The sequence below is a fragment of the Bubalus bubalis genome, chromosome 8 (genome assembly GCF_019923935.1).
Source record: "Bubalus bubalis isolate 160015118507 breed Murrah chromosome 8, NDDB_SH_1, whole genome shotgun sequence".
In the NCBI taxonomy this organism is placed as follows: domain Eukaryota; kingdom Metazoa; phylum Chordata; class Mammalia; order Artiodactyla; family Bovidae; genus Bubalus; species Bubalus bubalis.
The window spans coordinates 43,568,665-43,581,185 of NC_059164.1; the positions used below are offsets into that span (position 1 = coordinate 43,568,665).

A 12,521-nucleotide genomic window follows, 5' to 3' on the forward strand; every position below is an offset into this window, starting at 1 on the left:
AGTTGAATATAAGCCTAAATTATGACACAGGAACCCCAGTCCTAGGTATACACCCAAGATAAATGACTTCATAAGTATAAAGCATGCACAAGAATGATCATGGTACTATGATTCCATTCATATGATTTTTTAAAAGAGGCAAAACTAATATGTAGTGATAAGTCAGAATAGTGCTTAACTTCTGTGGGAGCAATGACTTGGAAGAGTTTCAAGGGACACCACTGAGTTGCAGGAAATATATTTTCATATCAGTGTAAATATGGCATGAATGAAGAAAATTCAAGAAATAGTTAATGGAGATATTTAGCCCTCAAGCTGATAAAGAGAACACAGGAGGAGAATTAGGGTTGGGAGAATAATGAATTTAGTGCTGAACATGTTGGTTAACCGCATACGTAAAAAAGTGCTATACCCTGAGTATTTGTGATGTTTACTGAATATATGTTACACCTTAACAAAAAATTTTTTTAAATAAAAGTTTTCAACAGGACAAGAGAAGTCTGTAGAGTGTCAGTCCTCATCATTAGGCAGCCATGGCAGGGTTGAGGAGCAGGTGTCCAGAATTAACCCACACAATCCATTGATGTGACTTCATTCCCAAGCACCACTTTGAACATTAATCCCAAAGAGTGAATTTAACACAATGTAGTCCCTGCCCTGTTAAGTCTTACTGTTTAATGTGATCATAATATCAGTGAGGAATTAAATCTGCTATGCAAAATATTGCATGATGAGAAGATATTCAGTAAATATCTGTTAATGATCCTGTACCAAGTGAAAGGTACAGCCTACAAATGCCATAAGAATTGACAGGTTGGAGAAAATACTGTGCGCTGGCTGCTCAGATAGTTTCTTGAGAGATGTGGGAACTAAGCCAGATTCTAAAAGGTTGGGAACCAATGCAGGGTTGCAAGGGGTGGCCTCTGCAAGTGTTTGATCTGATTTCTTTTTAGTGGGAGTACCATAGTCTTTCAAGAGGCAACATAAGTAGGAGGATTATGGACAGCCATGACCTTGCATCATGCTTTGTGAATATGTTGCTAGTTTCCTAGCCATCTAAATATGGGAGACTCCATACTAAGAGGAGTAACATAAACAGAAGATCATGAGGGCTATGTGAACTATTAGATTGCAAAAGTAGTTTGGGCCCAAATTGCAGAGTGCCATGACTGCAGAACACATTCTGTATGCAATGTTAGATGAGAGCATGATATCCATGCTTTACAATTAGGTAGCACTGGGCCAATTGTATGACTAGCATTAGCAACAAAAATGCGTCAGCAGCTTCTGGTTCTTTCAATGAGATGCCAAGCATCTGGATCTTTAGAAGTGGATTTCTGACTGCTTTCTTTCAGAACTTCTGTTATTCTGCAGATTCAACTTCTGTTTGGACAACTGAAGGAGGAAGGCTTATATATAATAGGTTAAAAAATTATAAGACTTGGGAATCTTAGACTTGTGAATCTTAGAAAATAAAGCTAGATGCCAATAGGAATAACCTCAAGGGTGTTTATTATGGAAGTAAAGTTGTTTTAAGCCAATAATTCAATATGCAAGATTTTTGCTGGCTTAAAAAAAAAAAAAAAAAAAGAGTTCTCAGGCAGTAAAATCATTGGTGTAAATACTACCCAAAACAGTTGGACAGTTCTTTGACCTTATAATCAAAGGTATCCACTATATCGGGGGAGGGGGGGAACCATACCCAATGATTAATAGCTATAATTTGTGCATACATGAGTATTAACAGATTCTTGAAATATTTAATGAATCGTTACCTTGAAGAGCAATATTCGGGAGAAGTTGTCCTAAGTTCTCCTTTGACGTTACAAAGCAAACATTTCCTGTTTATTTATCTGTGGCTTACAAAATTTGACTATAATTTTTATTGTTAGCATAACCTTTGGTAGAATTCCATGGTGGCTCAGATGGTTAAGTGTCTGTCTACAATGTGGGAGACCTGGGTTCGATCCCTGGGTTGGGAAGATCCCCTGGAGAAGGAAATGGCAATCCACTCCAGTACTATTGCCTGGAAAATCCCATGGAAAGAGGAGCCTGGTAGGCTTCAGTCCATGGGGTCACAAAGAGTCGGACACAACTGAGCGACTTCACTTTCACTTTCACTTTGGTAGAAATAAACTGTTCCCTTATTTGATAGAATTATTAGGAATAGTGGTATGAAAGTAGAAATACTATTTCAAAGTTAGACATATGATGGATTTTAGAAGAAATAGAGAACACTGATCATTTGAAAATATTAATAATAGAGGTATAAACTCATCATTATAAATATATAAAGATATAGATAGAAATATATATAAATTTGTGTAGAATAAATATATTTATGTGCCTATTTCCTATCTCTAAAAGTACTTAGAAGCAATGACAGTCCAGTAGCAGTGAACACATCCAGCACTGAGATCTTAGTTTTCAAATATCGTTCTCCTCTTAAAAGGGAACTAAATATCCTTTGAGAAATGGCTGATCCTAGAGTTGGAGCAACGGAGAAGGCAATGGCACCCCACTCCAGTACTCTTGCCTGGAAAATCCCATGGATGGAGGAGCCTGGAAGGCTGCAGTCCATGGGGTTGCTAAGAGTCGGACACGACTGAGCGACTTCACTTTCACTTTTCACTTTCTCTCATTGGAGAAGGAAATGGCAACCCACTCCAGTGTTCTTGCCTGAAGAATCCCAGGGATAGGGAAGCCTGGTGGGCTGCCGTCTATGGGGTCACACAGAGTCAGACACGATTGAAGTGACTTAGCAGTAGCAACAGCAGAGTTGGAGTGAAGAAAATGCAAGCTGAACGTGCAGTATATTCTTATGACAGAAAGTTTAAAAGTACATAAAGAATCTTAGGAACATGTCAAAAGGGTAAATGAGCCTTCTTGAAAGAGTTACACTGACCAAATCTGGGACAATTGAAGTATCAAAATGAATAATGGCAATGATGGATTATAACTCACTGAGTAGAATAAGAACTCATAAGTTCACCCTGATGGATGATGGATGGATTGATAGATACAGGAAAGAAGAGAACATTCTACCTTACAGTAGGAAGCCGACTAATAATTGTAGAAGAAATGATGGAATAAGCAACTTGCCATTTTGCAGCCATCATAGTAATAATTAATTCTGGGAAGAATCATCAGAGATGTAAAACTAGTAGGTGAAAATTTTAGCAGAGCAGGATACTTAAATGGAGGCGATGTAATCCCAGCTAAGCTACTTCAAATCCTAAAAGATGACACTGTTGAAGTGCTGCACTCAATATGTCAGTAAATTTGGAAAACTCTGCAGTGACCACAGGACTGGAAAAGATCACTTTTCATTCCAATCCCAAAGAGGGGTAATACCAAAGAATGTTCAAACTAGCATACAGTTGTACTCATTTCACATGCTAGCAAAGTAAAGCTCAAAATCCTTCTAACTAGGCTTCAGTAGTATGTTAACTGAAAACTTCCAGATGTACAGACTGGGTTTAGAAAGGGCAGAATAACCAGAGATCAAATTGCAAACATCTGCTGGGTCATAGGAAAAGCAAGGAAATTCCAGGAGAAAAAATCTGCTTCTTTGACTACACTAAAGCCTTTTACTGTGAGGATCACAACAAATGGTGGGAAATTCTGAAAGGGATGGGAATACCAGACCTGTCTGCTGAGAAACCTGTATGCAGGTCAAGAAGCAACAATTAGAACCAGACATGGAACAACTAACTGACTGATTCCAAATTGGGAAAGGAGTACAACAAGTCTGTATATTGTCACTCTGCTTATTTAACTTATATGCAGAGTACATTATGTGAAATGTTGGGCTGAAAGAATCACAAGCTGGAATCAAGATTGCCAGGAGAAACATCAACAACCTTAGATAGGCAGATGATATCACTCTAATGGCAGAAAGTGAAAAAGAACTAAGGAGCCTCTTGATGAAAGTGAAAGAAGAGAGTGAAATGGCTGACTTAAAACTTGACATTTAAAAAACAAAGATCATAGCATCTGATCCCATCACTTCATGGCAAATAGATGGGTAAAAATCAAAACAGTGACAGATTTTCTTATCTTGGGCTCCAAAATCACTGCAGACAGTGACTCAGCCATGAAATTAAGTGTGCCTGCTCCTTGGAAGAACAGCAGATTAAAAGGCAGAGATAACACTTTGCTGACAGAGGTTCAGACAGTCAAAACTATGGTTTTTCCAGTAGTCATGTATGAATGTGAGAGTTGGACCATAAAGAAAGCTGAGTGCCAAAGAATTGATGCTTTCGAATTATGATGCTAGAGAAGACTCTTGAGAGTCTCTTGGACTACAGAGAGATCAACCATTTGATCTCAGTCCTGAATATTCATTGGAAAGACTGATGTTGAAGCTCCAATACTTTGGCCACCTGATGGGAAGAGCCAACTCACTGGAAAAGACCCTGATGCTGGGAATGATTGAAGGCAAAAGGAGAAAAGGGCAGCGGAGGATGAGATGGTTGGATAGTATTACCAACTCAATGGACATGAATTTGAACAAACTCCAGGAGATAGTGAAGGGCAGGGAAGCCTGGTATGCTGCAGTCCATGGGGTTGCAAAGAGCTGGACACTACTTAGTGACTGAATGACAACAAAGAGGATATGTAAATAGCCTCAGATTATCTCCCCATAGGGCCTTATTAATTTCGAGAAGAAAAACTAACTTTATAGAAAAGAAAGCTAGAAGTCACCAGCTTAACCAAGTGATAAAAGCTGAAAACATGAGTAATGGAACAAACTGACATCAGGTGTTTCTGATATGTGGTTTATATGCATATATAAAGCAGAAGTTCAACAATATTCAAAACATTTACACCAGCAAAATATTTGGGTGGGGATTTACTTTTGATTCTGGTTTTAAGTAAACTCTGATTTTACCCAAAGATTTTTTTAGCTTAATATTACTATCAAATTTCTTAGATGTTTTATTCAGTTATATTCATGTAAATTTAGGAGTCCAGAATTCATATGCCTTGTAAGCTCTTTTCTCAAGTACAGCTCTCAAAATTGACAAGTTGCTATGTGGTCAGTTACTATTAAAGAAAACACTTTCCTCATTTTGGGGTATTTCCTAAATGTTCATCTTATTTTTTAAAAAAATCAGACAAAAATGTAACAAAAATCATATTTCCTGTTTTGCTTCTCTGCTAATAGAAAACAGTATATTTCAGTGCCCTTCTGAAGTAACTACATTTAGTTAACTAAATGTATATTCTGTCTATCATTATAAGATAAAACCTTTTATCTTCATTGTATCGAAGTAGTCTATCCAATAATGAAAGAAATCTCTCTTAATTAATTTACCAACAGACAGAATGTACTTAAGTAGTTGCATGTATGTAAAGATTTATTATGCCTTCAAAGTATCTGAGCCTACACTACTGCATTAGTCCAGGATTATGTGATAGGCTTTCAGAAGAGAAGGTGGGGACTACTTTAAAGAGCTTCAAACAGTGTGTATCACATACACATTACATATGATAAATTATTTTGATAATGATATTAACTTCATCTGAATTTCTAAGTAGGTAAGGAGGCAAGTCTCATTGTAGTAATTTATAACGAGAGTAATAAATAAATATATATGTACCTCATGCAGACAAATGAAAGCTGGAGTTGTAGATAAATCAACAAATCGCTCATCTTGGATGTTAATTGTGGGTGCAATGGCATAAATGGGGTCCTCTTGTGCCTTTCCACCTTTCTTCTCTTCCTCTTCTTGGTCTGTGTCTGTGGTACTGTCTTCCATTTTTCACAATTCTAAAATAAAATCATTCCATATTTAGCTATTTATGGATATCTTCAGTTATAAAGTAAAATTAATGGTTTTAGGATAGGATAATAAAAGCAATTGGAGTAATCTGTTCAATGAAATTCTAGGTCAGGAAACTTAGCTGCAATCACATTACTATAAAAGGCTGCTTTGTTGCAAAGATGCTCTCCATTGATACACTCAAAGCAATACTTCTGATTTTAAAGAGTAGATTATTTCACTAACTGGAAAAAATAATTAGTAACTAGAATTTAGGTTCCATGAAGGCAGAAAATAAACCTAATTTTGTTCACTGAGTATTGTAGTAGGCACTCAATTACTATTCATTGATTGGATTAATAAACAGAACCTTTATCCTTAAAATATAGCACAAAGTTAATTCAAATTACTTTTGGAAACATAAAAAACAACAGCCTGTGGTGCCCCACTCTGCCTTGGGCATGCACTTGTGCAAAAGGCCTCCGGGCTGATTGCCCGATACCCACACTGCCTGCTGCTGCCACTGCGAGGCCTGTATGCTTGTGCACCCTGACGCAGGCCGGTCTCCGTGCTCGTGTGCATATGCTCAACTCTTCCATCGGACTCCACTTACAAAACATAAGCTCAAAATAAAATTACTAGGTATTTCAAGCTGGTGACACCAGAACATTAAGCCAAGTACTGGCCCCTCCAAAAGTGGGTCATTTTATCACCATACAGGTCACACATCCTTGAAACTAGCCCTGTTTATTGACCATTGATTTGCTCATGTAGTCAGGTGGACCTAGAGTCATTTCTAAAATGACCCCTGTGTTGGCTAGCAAGGTTTCTATTGGTTCACTTTGGTGGCATTGGGATGGCTGCTCCTCTGAGAGCTGGTAAGAGGCCTCCGTTGCATACTGCTACTGCTAAGTCGCTTCAGTCGTGTCCGACTCTGTGCAACCCCATAGACGGCAGCCCACCAGGCTCCCCCGTCCCTGGGATTCTCCAGGCAAGAACACTGGAGTGGGTTGCCATTTCCTTCTCCAATGCATGAAAGTGAAAAGTGAAAGTGAAGTCGCTCAGTCATGTCCGACTCTTAGCGACCCCATGGACTGCAGCCTCCAGGCTCCTCCGTCCATGGGATTTTCCAGGCAAGAGTACCCGAGTGGGGTGCCATCGCCTTCTCCGGTGCATAGGAGAATGCCAATCTAACCTGCTCTTTTGATCTCCGCATATGTGAATGTGCACTCGACAGACGAGCTTTCTTCTCTTACTGGACAGGATCACTTCAAGTGTCATAATTCCTTTTTGCTTTAATTTTTTTTTAATTTTTATGCAATTTTAAAAAGTTACTCTCCATTTTCACTTATTACAAAATACTGGTTATATTCCTCATGTTGTATAATACATCCTTGAGCCTATGTTACTCCCAACAGTTTGTACCTCCCTGCTGGTAATCACTAGTTTGTCTATATATTTATGAGTCTATTTCTTTCATATTATATTCACTAGTTTGTTGCAGTTTTTAGATTCCACATATAAGTGATATCATATAGTATTTATCTTTTTTCTGTTTGACTTATTTCACTTAGTGTAATGCCCTCCAAGTCCATCTATGTTGCTGCAAATGGCAAAATTTCATTCTTTTTTTATGACTGAGTAGTATTCCATTGAGTAGTATTCTGCATCTTCTTCATCCGTTCATCTGTTGAAGGACATTTAGGTTGTTTCCATATCTTGGCCATTGTAAGTAGTGCTGCAGTGAACGTTGGGGTGCATGTATTTTTTTGAATTAATGTTTTTTCAGATATTTACAAGGAATGGAATTGCTGGGTCACATGGTAGTTCTATTTTTAGTTTTTTGAGGAAGCCCCCATTCTGTTCTCCACAGTGACTGTACCAATGTACATTCCCGTCAACAGTGTAGAAGGGTTCCCCGTTTTTCCACATCAATGCCAGATTATGTTACTTGTGGTTTTTTTTATGTTAGCCATTCTGACAAGTGAGGTGATATCTCATTGTAGTTTTGATTTGCATTTCCCTGATGATTAGCTATGTTGAGCATCTGTTCATGTGCATTTTGGCTGGCCATCTACATTTCCTCTTTGGTAAAATGTGTTTTCAGGTCTTCTGCCCATTTTTTGATTGTTTTATTTGATGTCAAGTTGCATAAGATATTTATATATGTTGGATATTAATCCCTTATTGGTCATATCACTTGGAAATATTTTCTCCCATTCAGTAGGCTGTCTTTTCATTTTGTTGATGGTTTTCTTTGCTGCACAAAAGCTTTAGGTTTAATTAGGTTCCATTTGTTTATTTTTGCCTTTATTTCCTTTACTTTAGGAGAGGATCCAAAAATATATTGCTGCTTTATGTCAAAGAGTGTTCTGCCTATGTAATTTTAAGGTTTTGTTGAGCACATATTGCCTATTATGTCTATGTTATCCCTACTCTGATGATAGGGATCCTCCTTCCTTTAATATGGAAAATATGTTCTAAAATATGAATCTAGATGGCATGGCGCGCTCTGATTCCTGAATTTATTAAAGTGGTCACAGGCATATCACTGATTCATTGTTTTCTCCTCTCTAAAATGGAAGTGATAGTAACTAATTTTTCTGTTTCATAAAGAAAATGCATATTAGATGTGATAATGCCTCTGGACCTCTAGCTTCCACTCTACCATCGCCACGTTTCTGCCACAGCCATAAATTGCACGTGCACTCGCCTTCCTCCTCTTGCTACAAAAACCCTTCACAGGTGTAGCATGCACTTCCATCATGAAGCACCAAATGTCTGGTTGTTTTTCTTTATGTGATATTAATAGTAATTGAGATTGTTTGGACTGCCCCTCCTTTAACACACACGTTTTTAATGCCATAATACAGTTTTTAAAAAAATAGTACCTGTTATTATTAAGGTATCACAACCTTAATCAGTTTATTGTTTAAGTCTTCAGGGAACTGGAAATGGCTTGATGACATATCTGCTGCTGCTGCTGCTGCTGCTAAGTTGCTTCAGTCGTGTCCGAATCTGTGCGACCCCAGAGATGGCAGCCCACCAGGCTCCCCCGTCCCTGGGATTCTCCAGGCAAGAGCACTGGAGTGGGTTGCCATTTCCTTCTCCAATGCATGAAAGTGAAAAGTGAAAGCGAAGTCTCTCATTCGTGTCCGACCCTCAGCGACCCCATGGACTGCAGCCTTCCGGGCTCCTCCGTCCATGGGATTTGCCAGGCAAGAGTACTGGAGTGGGCGCCATCGCCTTCTCCTTAGGAAAGCAGCTAAAGGACACTAATGGAATTCTGACAGACATTGTCAGACAAATTCAACCATTAGAAAAGAAAGGGAGAGTAAGAATGGTAAAAAACACAATAGAGGCAAGTGCAAAAGTCTCATGTGAATTAAATATAAAACACTAATAAATCTAGTTAAATATAGAGACTGAAAGGCTTTAAGTAGATACCAAAGTTTAACAGACAAAAAAAATTCAAGGATTAGTTAATATAGCAAAGCCCATTGTACTAATATTATCATGCTGCAGTCAATATGAATTGAGAGCCATAAATAAAACAACAATATATACTCATAGGCCACAGTGATATAAACAAGAGAATATTTATAAAACGTCTAAATGCCTGGAGTAAGAACTACATAGCTATCAAGCATAGTGATTCTAGAGCCATATATCTCCATAATACCTAAATCAATTACGCAAACATTTATTGAGTCATTTTATGAAAATCAAGAGTCTACAAAGGTACAAGTGATTTATAGTCTAAAGAGGAAGGATGCAGGGAAATAATTTGTGTCATACAAGATAAAGTACAATCAGTCAGTTCAATTGCTCAGTTGCGTCCGATTCTCTGCGACCCCATGGACTGCAACATGCCAGGCTTCCCTGTCCGTCACCAAATCCCGGAGCTTGCTTAGACTCATGTCCATCAAGTTGGTGATACCATCCAACCATCTCAGCCTCTGTCATCCCCGTCTCCTCCTGCTTTTGATCTTGCCCAGCATCAGGGTATTTTCCAGTGAGTCAGTTCCTCGCATCAGGTGGCCAAAGTATTGGAGCTTCAGCTTCAACATCAGTCCTTACAATGAATATTCAAAACTGATTTCCTTTAGGATTGACTGACTTGATCTCCTTGCCATCCAAGGGACTCTCAAGAGTCTCCTCCAGCACCATAGTTTGAAAGCATCAGTTCTTTGGCACTCAGCTTTCTTTATGGTTCAACTCTCACGTGCATACATGACTACTGGAAAAACCATAGGTTTGACTATATGGACCTTTGTCAGTAAAGTAATGTCTCTGCTTTTTAATATGCTGTCTAGGTTTGTCGTAGCTTTTCTTCCAAGGAGCAAGTGTCTTTTAATTTCATGGCTGCAATAACCATCTGCAGTGATTTTGGAGCCCCCAAAAATAAAGTCTGCCACTGTTTGCATTGTTTCCCTATCTATTTGCCATGAAGTGATGGGATCAGATGCCATGATCTTCATTTTTTGAATGTTGAATTTTAAGCCAACTTTTTCAACTCCTGTTTCACTTTCATCAAGAGACTCTTTAGTTCCTCTTTGCTTTCTGCCATAAGTGTGGTGTCAGCTGCTTATCTGAGGTTATTGATATTTCTCCTGGCAACCTTGATGCTAGCTTGTGATTCATCCAGTCCAACATTTCACATGATGTACTCTGCATATAAGTTAAATAAGCAGGGTGACAATATACAGCCTTGACGTACTCCTTTTCCTATTTGGAACCAGTCTGTTGTTCCATGTCCAGTTCTAACTGTTCCTTCTTGATCTGCATACAGATTTCTCAGGAGGCAGGTAAGGTGGTCGAGTATTCCCATCTATTTAAGAATTTTCCACAGTTTGTTGTGATCCACACAGTCATAGACTTTAGTGTAGTCCATGAAGATAAAATAAACCTAAATAAAAAGCAGTTTTCTTAGAAATGTAGGTAAGGCTTAAAAAGAAACTTGTATCCTAGAATTTAGACTTTAATCTGTATGTATTGGGAGCCATTACATTTTTTGCAGAGAAGTGTTATCTGAATTTGTAAAGATGTTGCTGGCAGTGAGAAGAATGGTCTGGAAAGGGTGTGAATTTGGAGGCAAGGAGACAATTTAGAGGCTTTGAGCCAGTCCCTGTGCTATGGGTAGCAGATGGATGCCATAGTGAGCAAAACCAGACAAGTCCCTGACCTCAGGGAGGTTCACAGACTGGTGAGCAAGATGGCAATTAATCACAGAATCACAGAGAGAAATATAAAAATTATGAGTAACTGAAGGAGATGCTGTGAAAGCATGGATGCAGAAGCAGGGTTATGGGCAACTACATGTTCCCAGTGAGTGCCATTCGCAGGGAAAGGTCTGCAGGGAAGCAACCCTGACTGGAAGGTGAGGTACTGAGAGCAGTACCAAGGCAGCACCATGCTACATGGTAGGAGTCCAGAGGAGAGAGGCCGTGGCTGTATGAAGGGAAAGGACACGTACTGAGCTTTGACACAGAAAAACAAAAGGCCGCTAAAGGAGGAAAGAAGAAAAGTAAAAGCTTTAGTCCCATTGCAGAAGAACACTCAACTCCTCTATTATTCACACTTCACTTTGGGGCTAAAAGACAGAGCCAAAATAGGAAGCTTCCCAGAGAATAATTAAGCAATACACATTGCAGGGCATGCCTTGTTTTGTAAGATACACCACTACTTCCTCTTCCCTAAAGCTAAAGAGGTGATCATTTTGTTTTGATCTTGAACTGTTCAGGAAATTTGTCTTGACATTTACAAGAAACACATGCAAAAAACTGAAAACCCTGCACACCAGAGAATGGGCAGGATACACAAATGATATGACTTTGAAGGTAAAATGGCAATGCTTGTTTCAAAATAGATGTAGCAGGAAACCACCATATTGCCTTTTGATATCACTAGTCACTAACAGGCATACATTTTGCTTATCTTAGAATAGTGAGGTGTATTGTAAAGTCAAACTAGTATTTCTTTGTCCCACACAGAACCTGGGCATTATTTTTCATAATTTAGCATTTTTAATTGCCCTGGAAACATAATCACATGCTCCTTTCCCCATCACCCACTGCTATAAAAGGTTAGTTACATAAACATTTCTATAGTAATTCAGAGCTAGACCCCTTGGAGGATGGGAAAATCTGGGACACCTAATTTTCTGTTGTTTCAGTTTCCTATATTTATTAAAAAACATAGAAATGTCAAAATGGGGTTAAAAAACTGTGGTATATTTAAAGTTGTAGGGCAAGTGCCTCTCAATCCTGTCAGTGTATCTCTGTGATTACACGTGTATGCTCTTTTGAAGGTAACGTTAAAGTCTACACTGAAGGCTTTTCTTTCTGAGAGGCCCCTGGTCCAGTGTAACAGGCTCAGAATACTGGGCAGCCAACCCAACACGCAGCCTGCAGTCACCTCGGATCCAATTTACTCAACAATAACAACAAGATCATTATCAGATATTAAGACATTGGCAGTCTTAAATGCAACAGATATAATTATTGAACTTATTCATGTCTAGGTATGTTATTCTATGTACAATTATATAATATCCTTTAGTACCATGCAAAAACAAGATTATACTTGAAACTTTTTTTATTAATAACATATAGATACAGATTTCATGTCATGTTTTTAAGAAGAGGGAATAGAAAAGCTTTGTCATTCAAAGACCCAGCAAATCAAACCACAGCTTCTTTCTGTTCCTAAAAAAAAAAAATGAGAAAGAAAAAGAGCGACTCAAAAAAGAAT

General features: G+C 38.5%; 1 protein-coding gene across 1 annotated transcript in view; it reads right to left on the reverse strand.

The window, feature by feature from the left end:
- CCDC146 (coiled-coil domain containing 146) overlaps positions 1–12,521 on the reverse strand; it is a 130,564-nt gene that overhangs the window by 101,627 nt on the left and 16,416 nt on the right. The window contains exon 2 of the mRNA XM_006049862.4: positions 5,607–5,776. Within this exon, the coding sequence (XP_006049924.2) occupies positions 5,607–5,765 (159 nt within the window). The 5' untranslated portion in view covers positions 5,766–5,776. The remainder of the gene's footprint in view (positions 1–5,606; positions 5,777–12,521) is intronic.